Below are 14,663 nucleotides of genomic sequence, written 5' to 3' on the forward strand. Positions count from 1 at the left end.
TGTAAAAAACAACTGATGCAATAATGTGCTTGGAATTTCAACACAAGAATAACTCTGAACCGCTATATAATTGTAAGTATTACCAGGGGATACATAAGTATTACCAGGGGATACATAACAATTATTTTTATACCCTCGGGATTTATGCTAAGGAGGGTATATACACTTTCATAAGGGCAAATTGTGCCTCGAAACAATGGTTTTAGACTCCAGGTATGTTTGGACGAAATCAGTTTCAGACAATTTGGAGTCGATTTAGCAATGTCCGTCCGTCTGTCTTGCTGGTGCGCACGATAACTCTCGAACGGATCAACCGATTCGAATCAAATTTTGGGTATCGTAATATTTTGACTAAACTTAGTTTAAGTTCGAAGATAAGCCATGTCGGTCCACTCCTTCGGGTACATCAACCACAAAAGTTCGAAAATATTCGGAAAATTTGTGCGCACGATAACTCTTGCAGGGAGTAACCGATTTAGTCCATACTTTGCTCATCGTGAATTTTTTACAAGACTTAGATGAGGTTCCAATATGGACTCAATCGTTCCACTCCTTCGTGTACCTCTCACACAAAATTTCGGAAAAGTCCAGGTTAGGACCAGCTCTCGAATCACTTTGATTTTCGTTGTAACAACTTGTATTCACTACACTACGGTACAAGTTTCATCAGGGGCAAGCCCATACTTCCTGACAAAAGGGCAAAAAACCACAATGACACCGTGTGTAGTTGTTGGATAACTCTAGAACGGATCTGCCAATTCGGTCCAACATTTGGTCTTCGTAATATTTTGTCCAAACTTAGTATAAGTTAGAAGATAAGCCATATCGGTAAACTCCTTCTCCGGAAAAACTGTTTGCACGATAACTCTTGAAAGGAGTGACCGATTTGGTCCATACTATACACATCCTATATATCTACCAGGTAATAGATCAGGTTCGAATATGTACTATATTTGTCCACTCCTTCGGGTACCTCCCACACAAAATTTCGGATATGTTCACTTTAAGAAATGCTCTCCAGTCACTTTGATTTTTATTGAAGCAACTTGCATTCACTGACAACTTTTACGATGGCAACATTTTTTTCAGGGGCAAGTAAATACTTCCTGAGAAAATAGCCCGAAAGTTGCAAAAATCCCTATGAAACCATGTGTAGTGGCTGGAGCGAACTATAGCACTCGATTTGGTTAACGGATTTGGTCCGAATTTTGCCTTCGTCATGTTTTGTCCAAACTTACTTTCAGTTCGAAGATGGGCAATACCGGTCCACAACTTCCAGTACTTCCCCCAAATTTAATAATGTAACTAAAATAGTATGCACGTTACACTTTCTTGGGCGGGGTAACCAATTTGGTCCAAACTTTGGATCTTCTAATATTTTGTCCAAATTTAGTTTAACTTCTAAAATGGTCCATATTGGTCCACCCCTTAAGGTACCTCTCCCGCAAAAGTTCAACATTTTTGTTTAAGAGGGTTTAGGGTCTGTTCGAAGATCCTTTGGAAATGTATACCGATGCTATTCGTTGTGGTCCTGTTTACAGCGACATTATGTATTCCGTGGACAATTTCATGCTTCCTGGCATAGTGGTCCAAATGTTATACAATGACCCACAAAAATTACTAGTGGGTGAGATATCTATCGAAAAGATATGACTGCGAAAATAAGATCTACTTTCATAATGGACTATGTCGGGCCACTCCTTCAAGGACCTCCTCCGCAACACTTTTGAATTTTAATCCTAATCCACATTTTCAAATGTCCAAAAGGGTCACAACATTCTGAAAAGACCCTAAATACATTCGATCTGTCTGTAGATAAAAGCATGGTAGAATAAGAAAAGGTAGCAGCAATAAACAGCTGACTGAACTGGGTTGTAACGTTAGTGTCAAATTTCATATGACATTTTATACATTTATTTCTATTTCGATGTACATTAGGGACATATATTTTTTGAGAAAAAAATATATCATTCGGAAAAAACATTTCCCAGAAAGATTCAATGATATGTAACCTCCTCCAAGCTCGAACGATAAGCCGCGCAGTAAATCCCCGCTTGTAGAGGCGATACAACTAGGGTGTCCAAAAAACCGGTTTTTCCAAACAAAACGGTTTTCGGTTAACCGAAATTTTCAGTTTTTCAAAAACCGGTTTTAGGTTTTCAAAAATTTTCAAAACCGGTTAACCGGTTTAAACCGGTTTTGTAAAATAGGTACAAAATTGCCCATAATTGATAAATATTTGATTAAAAATGTGCGGCAAGGGATAAATTAAGTATAACTAATTCGTTATTATGTAATTATCTGATAATGTCCTTGTTATTTAACATTCAACCTTAAAGTGGAGACAGGAAACATAAGTCAGAAATAGTGCTCTAAGAATAGTAAAAGCCCTTACAAATATACGATTGTGTACCAAAGGAATTAAATTTACATTTTATTAAGTCTGGGTTCTCCTTCTTGCGTTGAGAACCTCAAATTATCGTGCCGGAATCAAAATGTACTTTGTTATCGCCACCCTTTAAGCTGGGTACACATTGTCAGTTTTGAATGACAGCTTTGTTGTTGCTTGCTAGTGTGGCCGTTCATTTTTGTCATTCATCATGCAACCATAAAATATTTTGTGGTTGCTGGACGGTTGGACAGTTATCGATAATTGCAAAAAATCGTCATTTAAAAGTGACAATGTGTACAGTACTTTACAACCTTAAATTCGACAAGTTCTTAGTTTACTGTAATAATTAAAAACGTATGAATAACGTCATTCAATCAACCGTGTGATATTGTGTATACGCAGTTTTTTTCATAGATCGTTCAATTGAACTATATTGGAGTTGTGCCATTTTACACAAAATATTTTCAAGTTTAAAGGTATCTGACATTTATAATTTAGCCGTACCTTTTGTTAGTTAAGTTTACTTTACTTTCAAGAATACAATTGTAATGAAATTTTAAAAATATTACTATTTTTTTAAAACCGGTTAACCGACACAAATAACCGGTTTTTTCGGTTAACCGAAAATGACGTTTTTGGTGAAAACCGGTTTCGGTTTTGTAACTCAAAACCGGTTAACCGGTTTCGGTTTTGGACACCCTAGATACAACGTTTGTTAATATGTGAGGTATTTTGTTAAAATTTAAAAAAATAAAGCCCTAATAAACATGTGCTTCTTTGATTTCTAAAACAAAACATTGAAACAGCTTCTCCTTTTTCTATGAATTTCCAGCGACCCCAAACTTTTCTGCAAGAATTCTACTTTCTGCGAGAATTTATGCATTTAGTGGAATGATATGGAAACATTCAAATTGAAAATGTAACGAATTTTCATTCATGTTTTCCAAAATATTGAACCAAATGTGAAAAATTAATAGTTTTTTAAATTCCAATAATTTATAGACATTTCCTTGTTTTGTTTACAAATACAACTGGCAGTAACGTTACAAACAAAAACAAATTCCTTTGTGGTTGTTGTTCGAGTTGTATTTGTTGTAGTATTAACTTTAACTTATATTTGTTCTACCATGAGATAAAAGTTTCAATTCACATAGGCTGAGGGTATATCTCTGTCGGCAAAGCCTGAATGTTACTTTTTTACTTGTTTTATCTGAAATTACCAGAATATTGCTAATTTTCTTTTATTAATTTTCAGTCAAGACGATAAAGTAAATATAAAAAATAACACCACTTTCATTAATTCACTCTTAGCAATCGCAGTTTTGAGTAAAGAAACTCAAGTGGATACTTTTGACTATGACTCACTGTATGCATGTATGTATATGTATGTACATATATTTATTTAAAAACCTCTTCCTTACATTAATTGGAACACATCCTTTGGCTAGTACTCTACGCTTACTTACTTTACGGTCTATCTCCTCCTTGACTTGTTGTTCTTCGTCGTCTGCACACCGTTTTACTTTTTCTGATATAATAGTGGGATCAGGCAACAAGTCATCAACGTCAACGTTTTCACCATACGTTGCTCCAATTTTGATGAAAAATTTCACTAGTTGCACAAAGCCATCCCCATCAACTGCAGAAACCGGAAGGCAATCTTGCGTCAACCAATTTGTGCATTTTTCGACCACCTCCGCTTTGTCCTCAGATGAAACTGTTTTTATGGTTAACGATTCCCTCAGCTGTTTGCAGCAGCCATGACGTAATAAATTTGTTGTACCAAGTGCCATATTCTTCACGGCTCTATTACAAGTGCGACAGAATACAAATCCAGTTAGAACTGTTCCATCTGGCTTTTGAATATAATTTAATATGTTCCAGACAAAACTTCGACCTTTCCGTGGACCAGCAATTGTGTATTTTCCATTTGTAATACCTTCGGTTACACTGTCACTAGTTTCCCCCATCTCCACACGACACGCAAACGAACAGTTAGATATTCACAGAAATTTAAAATGCGCCGAGTTGGGTGAACTCGTGATCAAACAATGATTCAAAGCAAACTGGATTGAAGGCGAACATTGTTAGGACGTTCCTAAGAGAATCACATGTTCGAACACTCCTTGTTACTCACCAAAACACACAATCACAAGACGCCTGTTTTTGAGTACGGATGAGTGTTCTTCGAGTCGATTCGATACAGCAAACATTAAACAAAAAACTTCACCATGAATGAAAATCGAGTAGGTAAACATGTACATATGAGTAAATTATTTCGCCATACCCTGTTGTCAGAAACCGGATTTGAATCAACGTTGAAACTCCGTTAGCATAATTACACACGATTACAATTGTTTCGCCCAACAATCGGTTTGATTTATACTATGTTTACATTTACGAAATCCACTCGGTTTCAACTGTCAATTCCATTGCTCAAACGTCAAATGAAATCCAATCGATTTCAGATGAGTTTTCATTTGACGTATACACAAAGGAATCGACAGATGAAATCGAGTGGATTTCGTAAATGTAAACATAGTGTTAGTTATAAGTGAGTATACTTTATGAAATACGAAGGATTGAAGGTTGAATGTTAACCACTATGACATCAGCAGGTCTGTATATTAATATATACATATATACTAATTAGTATACCCAAAGTGACAACATACATGTGAAAAAGCATATGGTGTGATGTAGCCATAAATGAATAGAGATACGTATCTATAGGTCTGTTCGATAACCCAAAAGTTTGTACAAATTTGTACAAACTTTTACATAATGCTGTTCGATAACCAACTTGTTCAGTTAAAAAGAAATGAGAAGTACTTGCAAGTAGTTGCAAGAACTTACAAGTACTTTTTACTTGCGAAGTTATCGAACAGGCATTATGTACATATATAATATGAGAGAAAAGAAAATACAAATAATACAGCAATAAGAGCACAGTTGCTTAAAATATAGAGAACGGATGAGTTAGGGGAAGAAGGACTAAGTGTGGTTTGTTGTTAGGACACAAAAATAAAACTTTACAGGAGAAGCAAAAAACGTTATAAAATGAAAACGGTGTTATAAAATATCGAAAATTTTAAGTATCGTGTTTTAAGATAGAGAAAAAAATATATATATAAATTATTATATAAATTATATTTTTTTTTTTCAGAATTTCAGAAGCTGTGTGGGTTACGTCTATTGGTATTGTATTTTTCTGAAATGCCAAAAGACGTAACCCACGATTTATTGAGTATAAATTTGAAGAAAGTAGTAGAAATGAAGAATTATAAACAAATTAGAACTGTTTTATTGGCCTACGAGGTTTAGCGAACTTTAAACTGGCAATCTGACGGTGATGGGTTCAATTCTCAGTCTTGACGGTGATAATTCAATGGACCACAATTAGGTGAACTGTCTATTCCAACCATCACTATAATTACTTATAATTTCAATTGTATTAGAAGATATTTAAATCTGGAATATTTAGTTTATTGTTGTATTTAAGTCAATTTATGGACAAAATATAGTTAATATAAATTAGTGATCTGTAACAATTTAAATGTAACTTTTAATTCTCATAAGGAATGTTGTCATAAAAGTAATGTCAATCACTTGGAATTAAGCGTTTTAAGTCTTGCAGGTGTTGGAATTTCTTTTTTGAAACATTTAACCTTTGCGTGTAAATCAAAATTTCCGGAAATTCTCTGTGGTAAAATCTGGTACTCGTCCTTGATATCAGTTTTAAAAAAGATTATACCGCTAGAATCATAAGCCAATGCTCGCAGTTTATTGAATGTGGGATCTCCTGCCTTTTTACCTAAGTAGACCAATTCGAAATCATTAAAAAATTAACAAAAGAATTAATAAAAATGTTTATTTCATCTGGACTAATAGAAGAATACCGCTTGGGAATAGAATCATAATGTAGGAAGAATTTATGATCCAGATGATGAACTTTGAGTGGTGCTGGAATAATTCGTGCTGTTTTTATTAATTCGACTAGCTGTGATGGTAAAATGATCTGTTTTTATTGATTTTTCTTTGAATCAGTGAGTGAGTTGAGTCACATTCCATTTGCGTGTGACGAACTACTAAGTACTTGTGTTCTATTGTAATATTTTTCTCGACGCATAAGAAAAGTAAAGCGTTAGATAGGACTTCATTTCGATTTTGATGAAAGCAGCCATCAGAATAAATAATATGGTGTGTATTCGGCGATTTATCAAGTGTACTCCTTAAATATTTAATAATGCAAATTGCAAAAGTTGATGCAACAATATTTCCTTCCGTCTCATCCCAGACAAAGTTGTCAGAGTCGTGACTTGTAATATTGTATATGGTAAAATTGTGTACTTGTAATTTAATTTTGTAGTACGAAGCATTAGAATTTGATTGGAGAATCAGCTTTACGACTTGCATATCCATACACAGTAACAAACAAAGACCTGCTTTTGCGTTTTCTGTATCATTCAACTTCTCTTCTCTCATGTTTTTTATGTCTTTTCTGTGGAGTTCATACTGATCTTGTTGTACGTTTTTAGCTTCATACGAAGTGCAAATATCACACATATCATTCCTCAGCTTAAAAATTTATATTTTCTTCTGCTCCAAAATTTCCCTAAATTTTGGAAGAGATACAGGCAGGATCCCGTTTTCTTTACGCAATTCACATTCAAGACAATAAACTTCATAAATTTGCTTATAACTTTTAAAGTCAGACTGTAGATACAGTCTGGTGGTGTACTGACATCGATAGTGAGATTCCAATTTTGGTACCTTATCTAGCCATGTATTTAAAAATTGTAAGCGTTGTTCATACTGTCTGCCATTCTTTGTTATACTCAATTTTCGAAGCGTTAAAATTGCGCTTTTCTTTGGACCCATTTGAGTACCATTTAAATTAGCAGAATTTGTCCACTCTAGCCATTCTCTCTGTTATTCCAAGTGTTGACAAGAAAATTTTTTGGCAAACTTGCAGTCTATTGTTATTTATCTTTAAAAATACATCCTTGTATTACACCGACGTGAATTTTGAGAATATACACGTTTTCGGCTCACCGTCTCAATAAGACTTGTAAGGTACATCCTTTTTTGCTCCCAAGACATTTGCCAAAAACTTTGGAATATTTCCGTTCGTTCTTTCTCTTGGAAGAAGGAACAATGTCGGGACGAGATGCGTTCACAAAATGATGATGTGCATCCCAGCTTCATTTGTCTTGCACTGCCTTCCGTATAAACATTTCCTTTTTGTCCGTTTATCATATTGTTCTCCATACATACGTTTTATTTTGTTCTCATCTCATTTGATGCTCTTGGGTTTATTATATCAGGGCTTATGTCTTCAAGATTCATCTTCAATTAGATACTTCCTTCAATTAATTTTTTTATTAAAACTTTAGAAATTTTACCAAACGTGGATATGTTGACCGAATGAAAACGCAATGAGAAGTAATAAATATCGATAAAAATGAAACGAGAGAGTTATAATTGCTACAAAAATCGAAGACTACTTTGGCAACTTGCCAAATTCACTCATACATTTGAGCAAATCGGAAATAGGGCTATTGACTGGTGTCATTATCGAACACTGTAATATTAGAACTTTTACCGGCAAATGGACCGATGACGGCATTGATTACTGCAGGCTCTGCGGAGATAAAGAAGATATGGATACGATAGAACATTTCTTTTGTCGTTGTAAGCGGCATTGTAACCTAGATATCCACTTTCCTCCAATTCAAACCTTTTATTCATCAAGAGCTTGTAATGGCTGGGATGGCGCAACCTGGTAAACTGGTTCTCCGGCGGATTTCCAACCATCTTTTCTCTGTCTTCATCTACTATGGCCTTCACTGTCTTAGCTGGCAGTCGGTATTCATAGCTTATTTTTACTCGTGCGCTAGGTCATTTCGTTTAATGTTTTTTTTTTTCTTTCTTTAAGATATTTCCTTTTTTGCTATTTCTGGCCAGGATTTTTCGCTGTCATGTGCTGAATTTATATTTCCCTCAGCAAATCCAGCTGATGTGTTGAACTATTCAATATGGTTTCTTTATTCAAACTAAAAATTATATTTTTTATTTTGAACAACAATGAAAAATGTAAGTTGATTAAAAATGAATTACAAGTAGTTTAGAGTGCCACAGATGCTTTCTCAATTGTCAGAAATCTTCTTTGGTACTAAACTGTTCGAAGAGACATTTCTCTTATTTTCAAGGATACCAAACTTGAAATTCCTTTGACGGTACAGAGCTTTCGACAGCAGGCTAGGTTACTTGGCTACAAGATGATGATAAGTGCCGATCTGCCTATGTTCAATCTTCTCCGATATTTGGCGTTAGGTGAAGATCTGCTTTGCTTCCTCCTATGTGGTCCATTGATCGTCCTTTCATATTAGAATCATGGAAATAAAAACTGACCACGGAAATTATCCTTTTTAAAGGACTACGCTAAATAAATAAAACAATTTTCTTCTTCTCTACTTTCAGGTATGTTCCGCTTCCGTCAATTTCCAGGTAATTAAAAATATAAATAAAAGTCAAATCAAGTGTTTTAAACAAAGATAAACTAAACAAGTAAAAAGCGTTAAGTTCGGCCGGGCCGAACTTTTCATACCCTCCACCATAAAATATTCTGAACTAAAATGGAATAATTAGTTTTCATTCCTGTCCCCAACTTTAAGTGGGTACGTTAAAATGTCAGATAATGTTCATAAAATGCTTCATTCGGGAGGCCCTTTTTTATGGTGCCTCTATCATATCTAACTATGTATGTTGACAATTTTTGGTGGGCTAGAAATTGGGAGGTGCCGTTATATAGAGGTTAGTATAAAACATGGACCTATGGAGCCTTTAATGTCAAATAACTCCTAATTCGGTTAAAAATTGTAGCTAGAATCCTCAAAATACCGAAAATCGGTACATAACGTGGGAACTTCAAATGTCATTAACAGCTAGTTCGGGGGTATGTGGGCTATACGAAAATATGAACTTAAATGAACAATTTTTGTTGCAGAATTTTTGTTGGATTTTAAATTTCAAATTACTAAAATTTCGTCCAAAAAATAAAGCTAAGGTACGGAAAATCGGGAGGTTTGTTTTGGGGCTATACCAAAACATGGACCTACGTTCGGTTAAACATTTTAAATAAAATCCTCAAAGTACCGAAAATCGGGACGTATCGTTATATTGGGGCTATGTTGAAAATTGTTGATGCAGATGTGTGGTGACCACTACAACCTTCAAATTGCAAATTACAGTTAGTTCGGTTAAAAATTGTAGCTAAAATTGCCAAATTATTGAAAATTGGGAGGTACCGTTATATGGGAGCTATATCCGAACATGGAGTTATGTTGACAATTTTTGATGGGGAGGTGTTGTGACCACTAAGAACTTCAAATGTCAAATTACTGCTAGTTCGCTTTAGTATTGTAGCTAAAATCATCAAATTACTGAAAATCGGAGGTACCGTTATATGGGGGCTTATCAATACATCGACCTTTCTTGACAATTTTTGGTGGAGAGGTGTGGTGACCACTAAGAATTTCAACTGTCAAATTACAGATATTTCGGTAAAACTTGTAGGTAAAATTCTCAAAATACCGAAAATCGGGAGGTACCGTTGAATGGGGCTATACCAAAACATGCACCTACGTTCATAATTATTTCGAATATAAGTTTTTTGGTCACTAAGAACCCTAAATATGAAATTATAGCTAATTCGGTCTAGAAATGTGAATTTAAACGTCAAAATACCTAAAATCGTGCGGTAACGTTATATGGGGGCTATTCCAAAACATGGACCTATGTCTACTAGTTATTTAAGTTTATTGACATTTAAGAACCCTAAATTTATAGCTAAATCGGTCTGAAAATGTAACTTAAAACGTCAAAATGCCATAAATCGGGGGTACCGTTATATGGGGGCTATACCCGAACGTGGACCTATGTCCACAACTTTTGTTATATAAGTTTATTGACACTTAAGAACCCTAAATGTCAAATTATAGCTAAATCGGTCTGAAAATGTAGCTAAAAACAGCAAAATACCGTAAATCGGGGGGTACCGTTATATGGGGGCTATACCAAAACGTGGACCGATGTCCACAACATTTGTTATATAAATTTATTGACACTTCAGAACCCTAAATGTCAAATTATAGCTAAATCGGTCTGAAAATGTAGCTAAAAACGGCAAAATACCGTAAATCGGGGGGTACCGTTATATGGGGGCTATACCAAAACGTGGACCTATGTCCACAACTTTTGTTATATAAGTTTATTGACACTTAAGAACCCTAAATGTCAAATTATAGCTAAATCGGTCTGAAAATGTAGCTAAAAACGGCAAAATACCGTAAATCGGGGGGGGGGGGGGGTACCGTTATATGGGGGCTATACCAAAACGTGGACCGATATAGCCCATCATCGAACTTGACCTGCCTGCAAACAAAAGACGTATTTTCCCAAAATTTCAGCGTTCTATCTCCATTTTTGTGGATGCTAGAGTGATTACCACAGACGGACGGACGTGCACCAATCGACTCAGAATTTTACCCTGATCAAGAATATATATACTTTATAGGGTCGCAAATGAGTATTTCAATGCGTTACAAACGAAAAAACAAACTTAATATACCCTCCATACTATGGTGGAGGGTATAAAAACAATTTTATTATTTTTAAACATTAAATGTTTTCAAGCATCAGAAAATTTATCTTCGTCATTATTATATGCCTGGACTTTTATCTGTTGTTGGCCTCTACTAAAACGTTTTGAAGAAATGGAAATTGGATCCAGGTTAAGACTGGACGATATTGTCAGCTGTCCCAGTTGGGCATGTATTAGGGTATCGTCGATTAGACGTTTAGCATAAATTCGTTGTTCTATAGTCAGTTTACGATACATTATGGACCATCCCTCGGCAAACACATCACATTCATCTCGATTGCCGGAATTATTTACAACGGCTTTCTCCACATGTTGCAGGGGATCTTGTCTGCTGGTCAATGGTTCTGGTCTAATATAGTTTTCTTGTCTGCTGGGCGGATCTAATTTGGGGGTATGAGTTTCTGGCCTGGATTGTTGTTCTGGTGATGGAATATCTGTGCTATACTTGGGTTTTTTGGCAGCATTTACTACAATGGGTTCGGAATCTTCGGATCTTGATGGAGATTTTAAAAAGGAGGAATCCTGTAAGTGCGGAAAGAGAAAATATGATGTTAGTTGTTCTTTATTTTTTACAGGGAATAAAAGAATGTAAATCATCAAATCATTTATTAATTGGTGATTTACTTAAATTTTGAATCAGAACGGGAGATAAAATAATAAAAAAACAAGTGAGCCAAGGCTATAGTTGGCTCGGTGCCGACTATGTGTTACCCTACACCACTACCACTTTTGCATAAGCTTTTGACTGGTAAAATTGAAAATGTTAAAATTGGGATAGCTTAGCGCCTTTGCTCTGAATGTCTTCATTAATACAGGTCAATTTTGTTGAAACGCATTTAAGTGCATCGTCAGTACACCTCAAATAAAAAAATTGAAAAGTGGGATGTACGCCAACCATCAATATGCTTCTCTACCTGTGAGACCCCCATCAACCCATAAAATTTCGCGACGTGTAGTGCGATTACAAAAAATTAAAAAATGGGATGCGTTACCGACTGTTGCGATATCTCCGTTATTTGGCCATCTACGCCAACCTGCTTTACATCATTGTAAAGATGGGATTTTCTACTTTAATAGTCCGAATTTGCTTTTTGGAAGGTCCCCAACAAAAGCTGTGATATTCGTCATTATTATTAAATCGGATAGATTTCGATCAGAATTCGGAACGAAATCGGAAGAAAATCCTTGGGAATCCTTGGGCAATTTTCGTACAGATTTCTGAACGATTTCGTTATAATGTCGTATGAAAATCGGAGGTACCTTCCGAATCTTCGCAAAGATTTCTGAAGGATTTTGGATTAATGCAGTATGTATAAGGAAAAAAATTTCCTCTGAAGCTTCTTTCAATTAATTGATCTTTGTTATGTTTTTATTGGAAGATTGTAGTTTCAAACGTATCTAATGATTTTCACTGTTGTTATTATTTTGTAGTTATAGTAGAACAATGTAAATTTTGTGAACAAATATGTTGAGTCTATCAGCACTAGCTTGAATCATTATATGTTGCATTTATATTTAAAATATTTAAAAATTGTATATGCGAATTTTATAACCAACCATTTTGTTTTTCGACAACAAACTGAAATGAAACCAACCACCTTGTGTAAATATAACAGCAAGGTGTTAGATATATGTTGTGCGAAGGAAAATTTGTTTCCGACATATCGATCGGAATTCGTACCGAAATCGGAAGAAAAACACTGGCATATTCGAAGGGAAATTTATTTCCGACATTCTCTCCGAAATCGGAACGAAATCTGAACGATTTTGCTTCCGATATTGTTCAGATGTGTCGAACATCCGACATTTGGTTTGCTAGGTGGATATAAACAAGCGGGTGTGAGGTGCAATGAGTGCATGAATCGAGTGGTGCGGTGAGAGACATGAATATGACGCGACAGTTTGACGGAATGTATAGTTGAGTAATCTAGTTCATTGCACTAGTTCCAAAACGTATGAGTAACATCATGAAATATAACGTGTGATATTAAGTATACGCAGCTTGTTAAAAGAAAAAATGTGGGCCATTGGAACTGCGAAGTGAACTAGATAGTTCCTTTGGCACAACTCTAACGGTATTACCAATACATATCGGGGTTGCTGGGTGCTGAACGAAAACACTTGATTGATAATAAATGGTGAATTTTTGTTGTGTGCTTTGATTTGTTTAGACCAGGCCCCAATTGATAATCGAGTCTTCGATGACATTTTTGACGAAAGTTCTGAAATTGTAATGTAGGACAACTTGCATAACCATATCTTGCATTGTGTCTTGGCAACAAACGAAAAATGCTCAAAAGTGTGGTTTGGAACAACCCAGTTGGAAGTTGTCTGGTATGTGTCTTCAAAGTAGTCCCCAATCCATTGAAGACGGCTCGATGACAACCCTTTGCGATCATCGATAGAATGAACATTAACTTGTACCAAGGCATATTACAAGACATTTTCGTTCAGAACGTCACTCATCGCACATGGAGAGTGACAAATTCGGTTACACCGCCTTGCTTAAGGACAATTTTGAAATTTTTCGTTAATGAAATGGTCATAGCAGATTCAATTTCCAACTGGGAAGTGTACAGTGTACACATATGTACATATTTATTCAAATATAAAATTTTTGATTTGTAATAAATGTAAAGTCATAAAATTCGGAAACCGCGTTATTGATTAAACAATTTACACTTATGCAATATTATAATAACCGAATCTGGAAATTAATTGATTTCGTGCCCAATAACGAAACAAATAGCTTATTGCTTTTTTGATAGTAGAATATTATTACATACAGTTTCACCATTACTTACTACAATATCTATCTCCTCCTTAATTTGTTGTTCCTCTTCGTTTGCACACCTTTTTAGTTTTTCAGATATAATAGCGGGATCAGGCAACAAGTCATCCACATCAACGTTTTCACCATACTTTGCTCCAATTTTGATGAAAAATTTCACTAGTTGCACAAAGCCATCCCCATCAACTGCGGAAACTGGTAGGCAATCCTGCGTCAACCAATTTGCGAATTTTTCTACCATCACTACTTTGTCATTAGCTGAAACTGTTTTTATGGTTAGCGGACCCTTCAGCAGTTTGCAGCAGATGTGGCGTTTTATATTTTGTCGATTAGTGTGCCTCACGACACTGTCGCAATTGCGACAGAATAGAAAGCCAGGTAAAATTGTTCCATCTGATTTCAGAATATTATTTAATATGTCCCACACAAAACTTCGACCTTTCCGTGGAGCAGCAACTGTGTAACTTCCACTTTCAATACTTTCGGTTACACTGTCCTTATTTTCCTCCATTTGCACAAAGAAAAGTACACACACGAACGAACAGTTATTAACAGCAATTTTAAATGCGCTAAGTTGAGCGAACACTTGATCACTCAGTGATTCAAAGCATACTGGATTTGGATTGGAAGCGGCGGTAATCACATGAACGTTTATCAACGCATCATATGTTCGACCATCCCTTGTTACCGAAAAAAACAACACAATCACAAAAATACGGATGGGTGTTATATTCTAGCCGATTCGAAACAACAAAACGATGCCATGAACAAAAATCGAGTCCGTGAATATGTGTGACCACAATGACCACATTATT

General features: G+C 35.5%; 2 protein-coding genes and 1 pseudogene across 4 annotated transcripts in view; 1 reads left to right on the top strand and 2 right to left on the bottom strand.

The window, feature by feature from the left end:
* The window catches only part of mam (neurogenic protein mastermind), a 586,128-nt gene that overhangs the window by 227,404 nt on the left and 344,061 nt on the right, over window positions 1-14,663 (top strand). Inside the window, exon 3 of one of the 3 annotated variants that reach the window (XM_073955406.1) lies at window positions 8,876-8,902. The exons of the other annotated variants lie outside the window; for them this stretch is intronic. The gene's annotated coding sequence lies outside the window, so the exon portion shown is untranslated. The remainder of the gene's footprint in view (window positions 1-8,875; window positions 8,903-14,663) is intronic. 3 annotated transcript variants of the gene reach the window in all.
* LOC141386768 (uncharacterized) lies at window positions 5,958-6,877 on the bottom strand (annotated as a pseudogene).
* LOC141386769 (uncharacterized) lies at window positions 11,085-14,377 on the bottom strand. Its single transcript, XM_073955685.1, has 2 exons — window positions 13,862-14,377; window positions 11,085-11,579 (listed from the first exon to the last, which is right to left on the bottom strand). Exons 1-2 carry the CDS (start codon window positions 14,357-14,359, stop codon window positions 11,085-11,087), a joined length of 993 nt encoding a protein of 330 aa, XP_073811786.1. The 5' UTR covers window positions 14,360-14,377.

Source organism: Musca autumnalis, unplaced genomic scaffold (genome assembly GCF_047663935.1).
Source record: "Musca autumnalis isolate F117 unplaced genomic scaffold, ASM4766393v1 scaffold_5, whole genome shotgun sequence".
Classification (NCBI taxonomy): Eukaryota; Metazoa; Arthropoda; class Insecta; order Diptera; family Muscidae; genus Musca; species Musca autumnalis.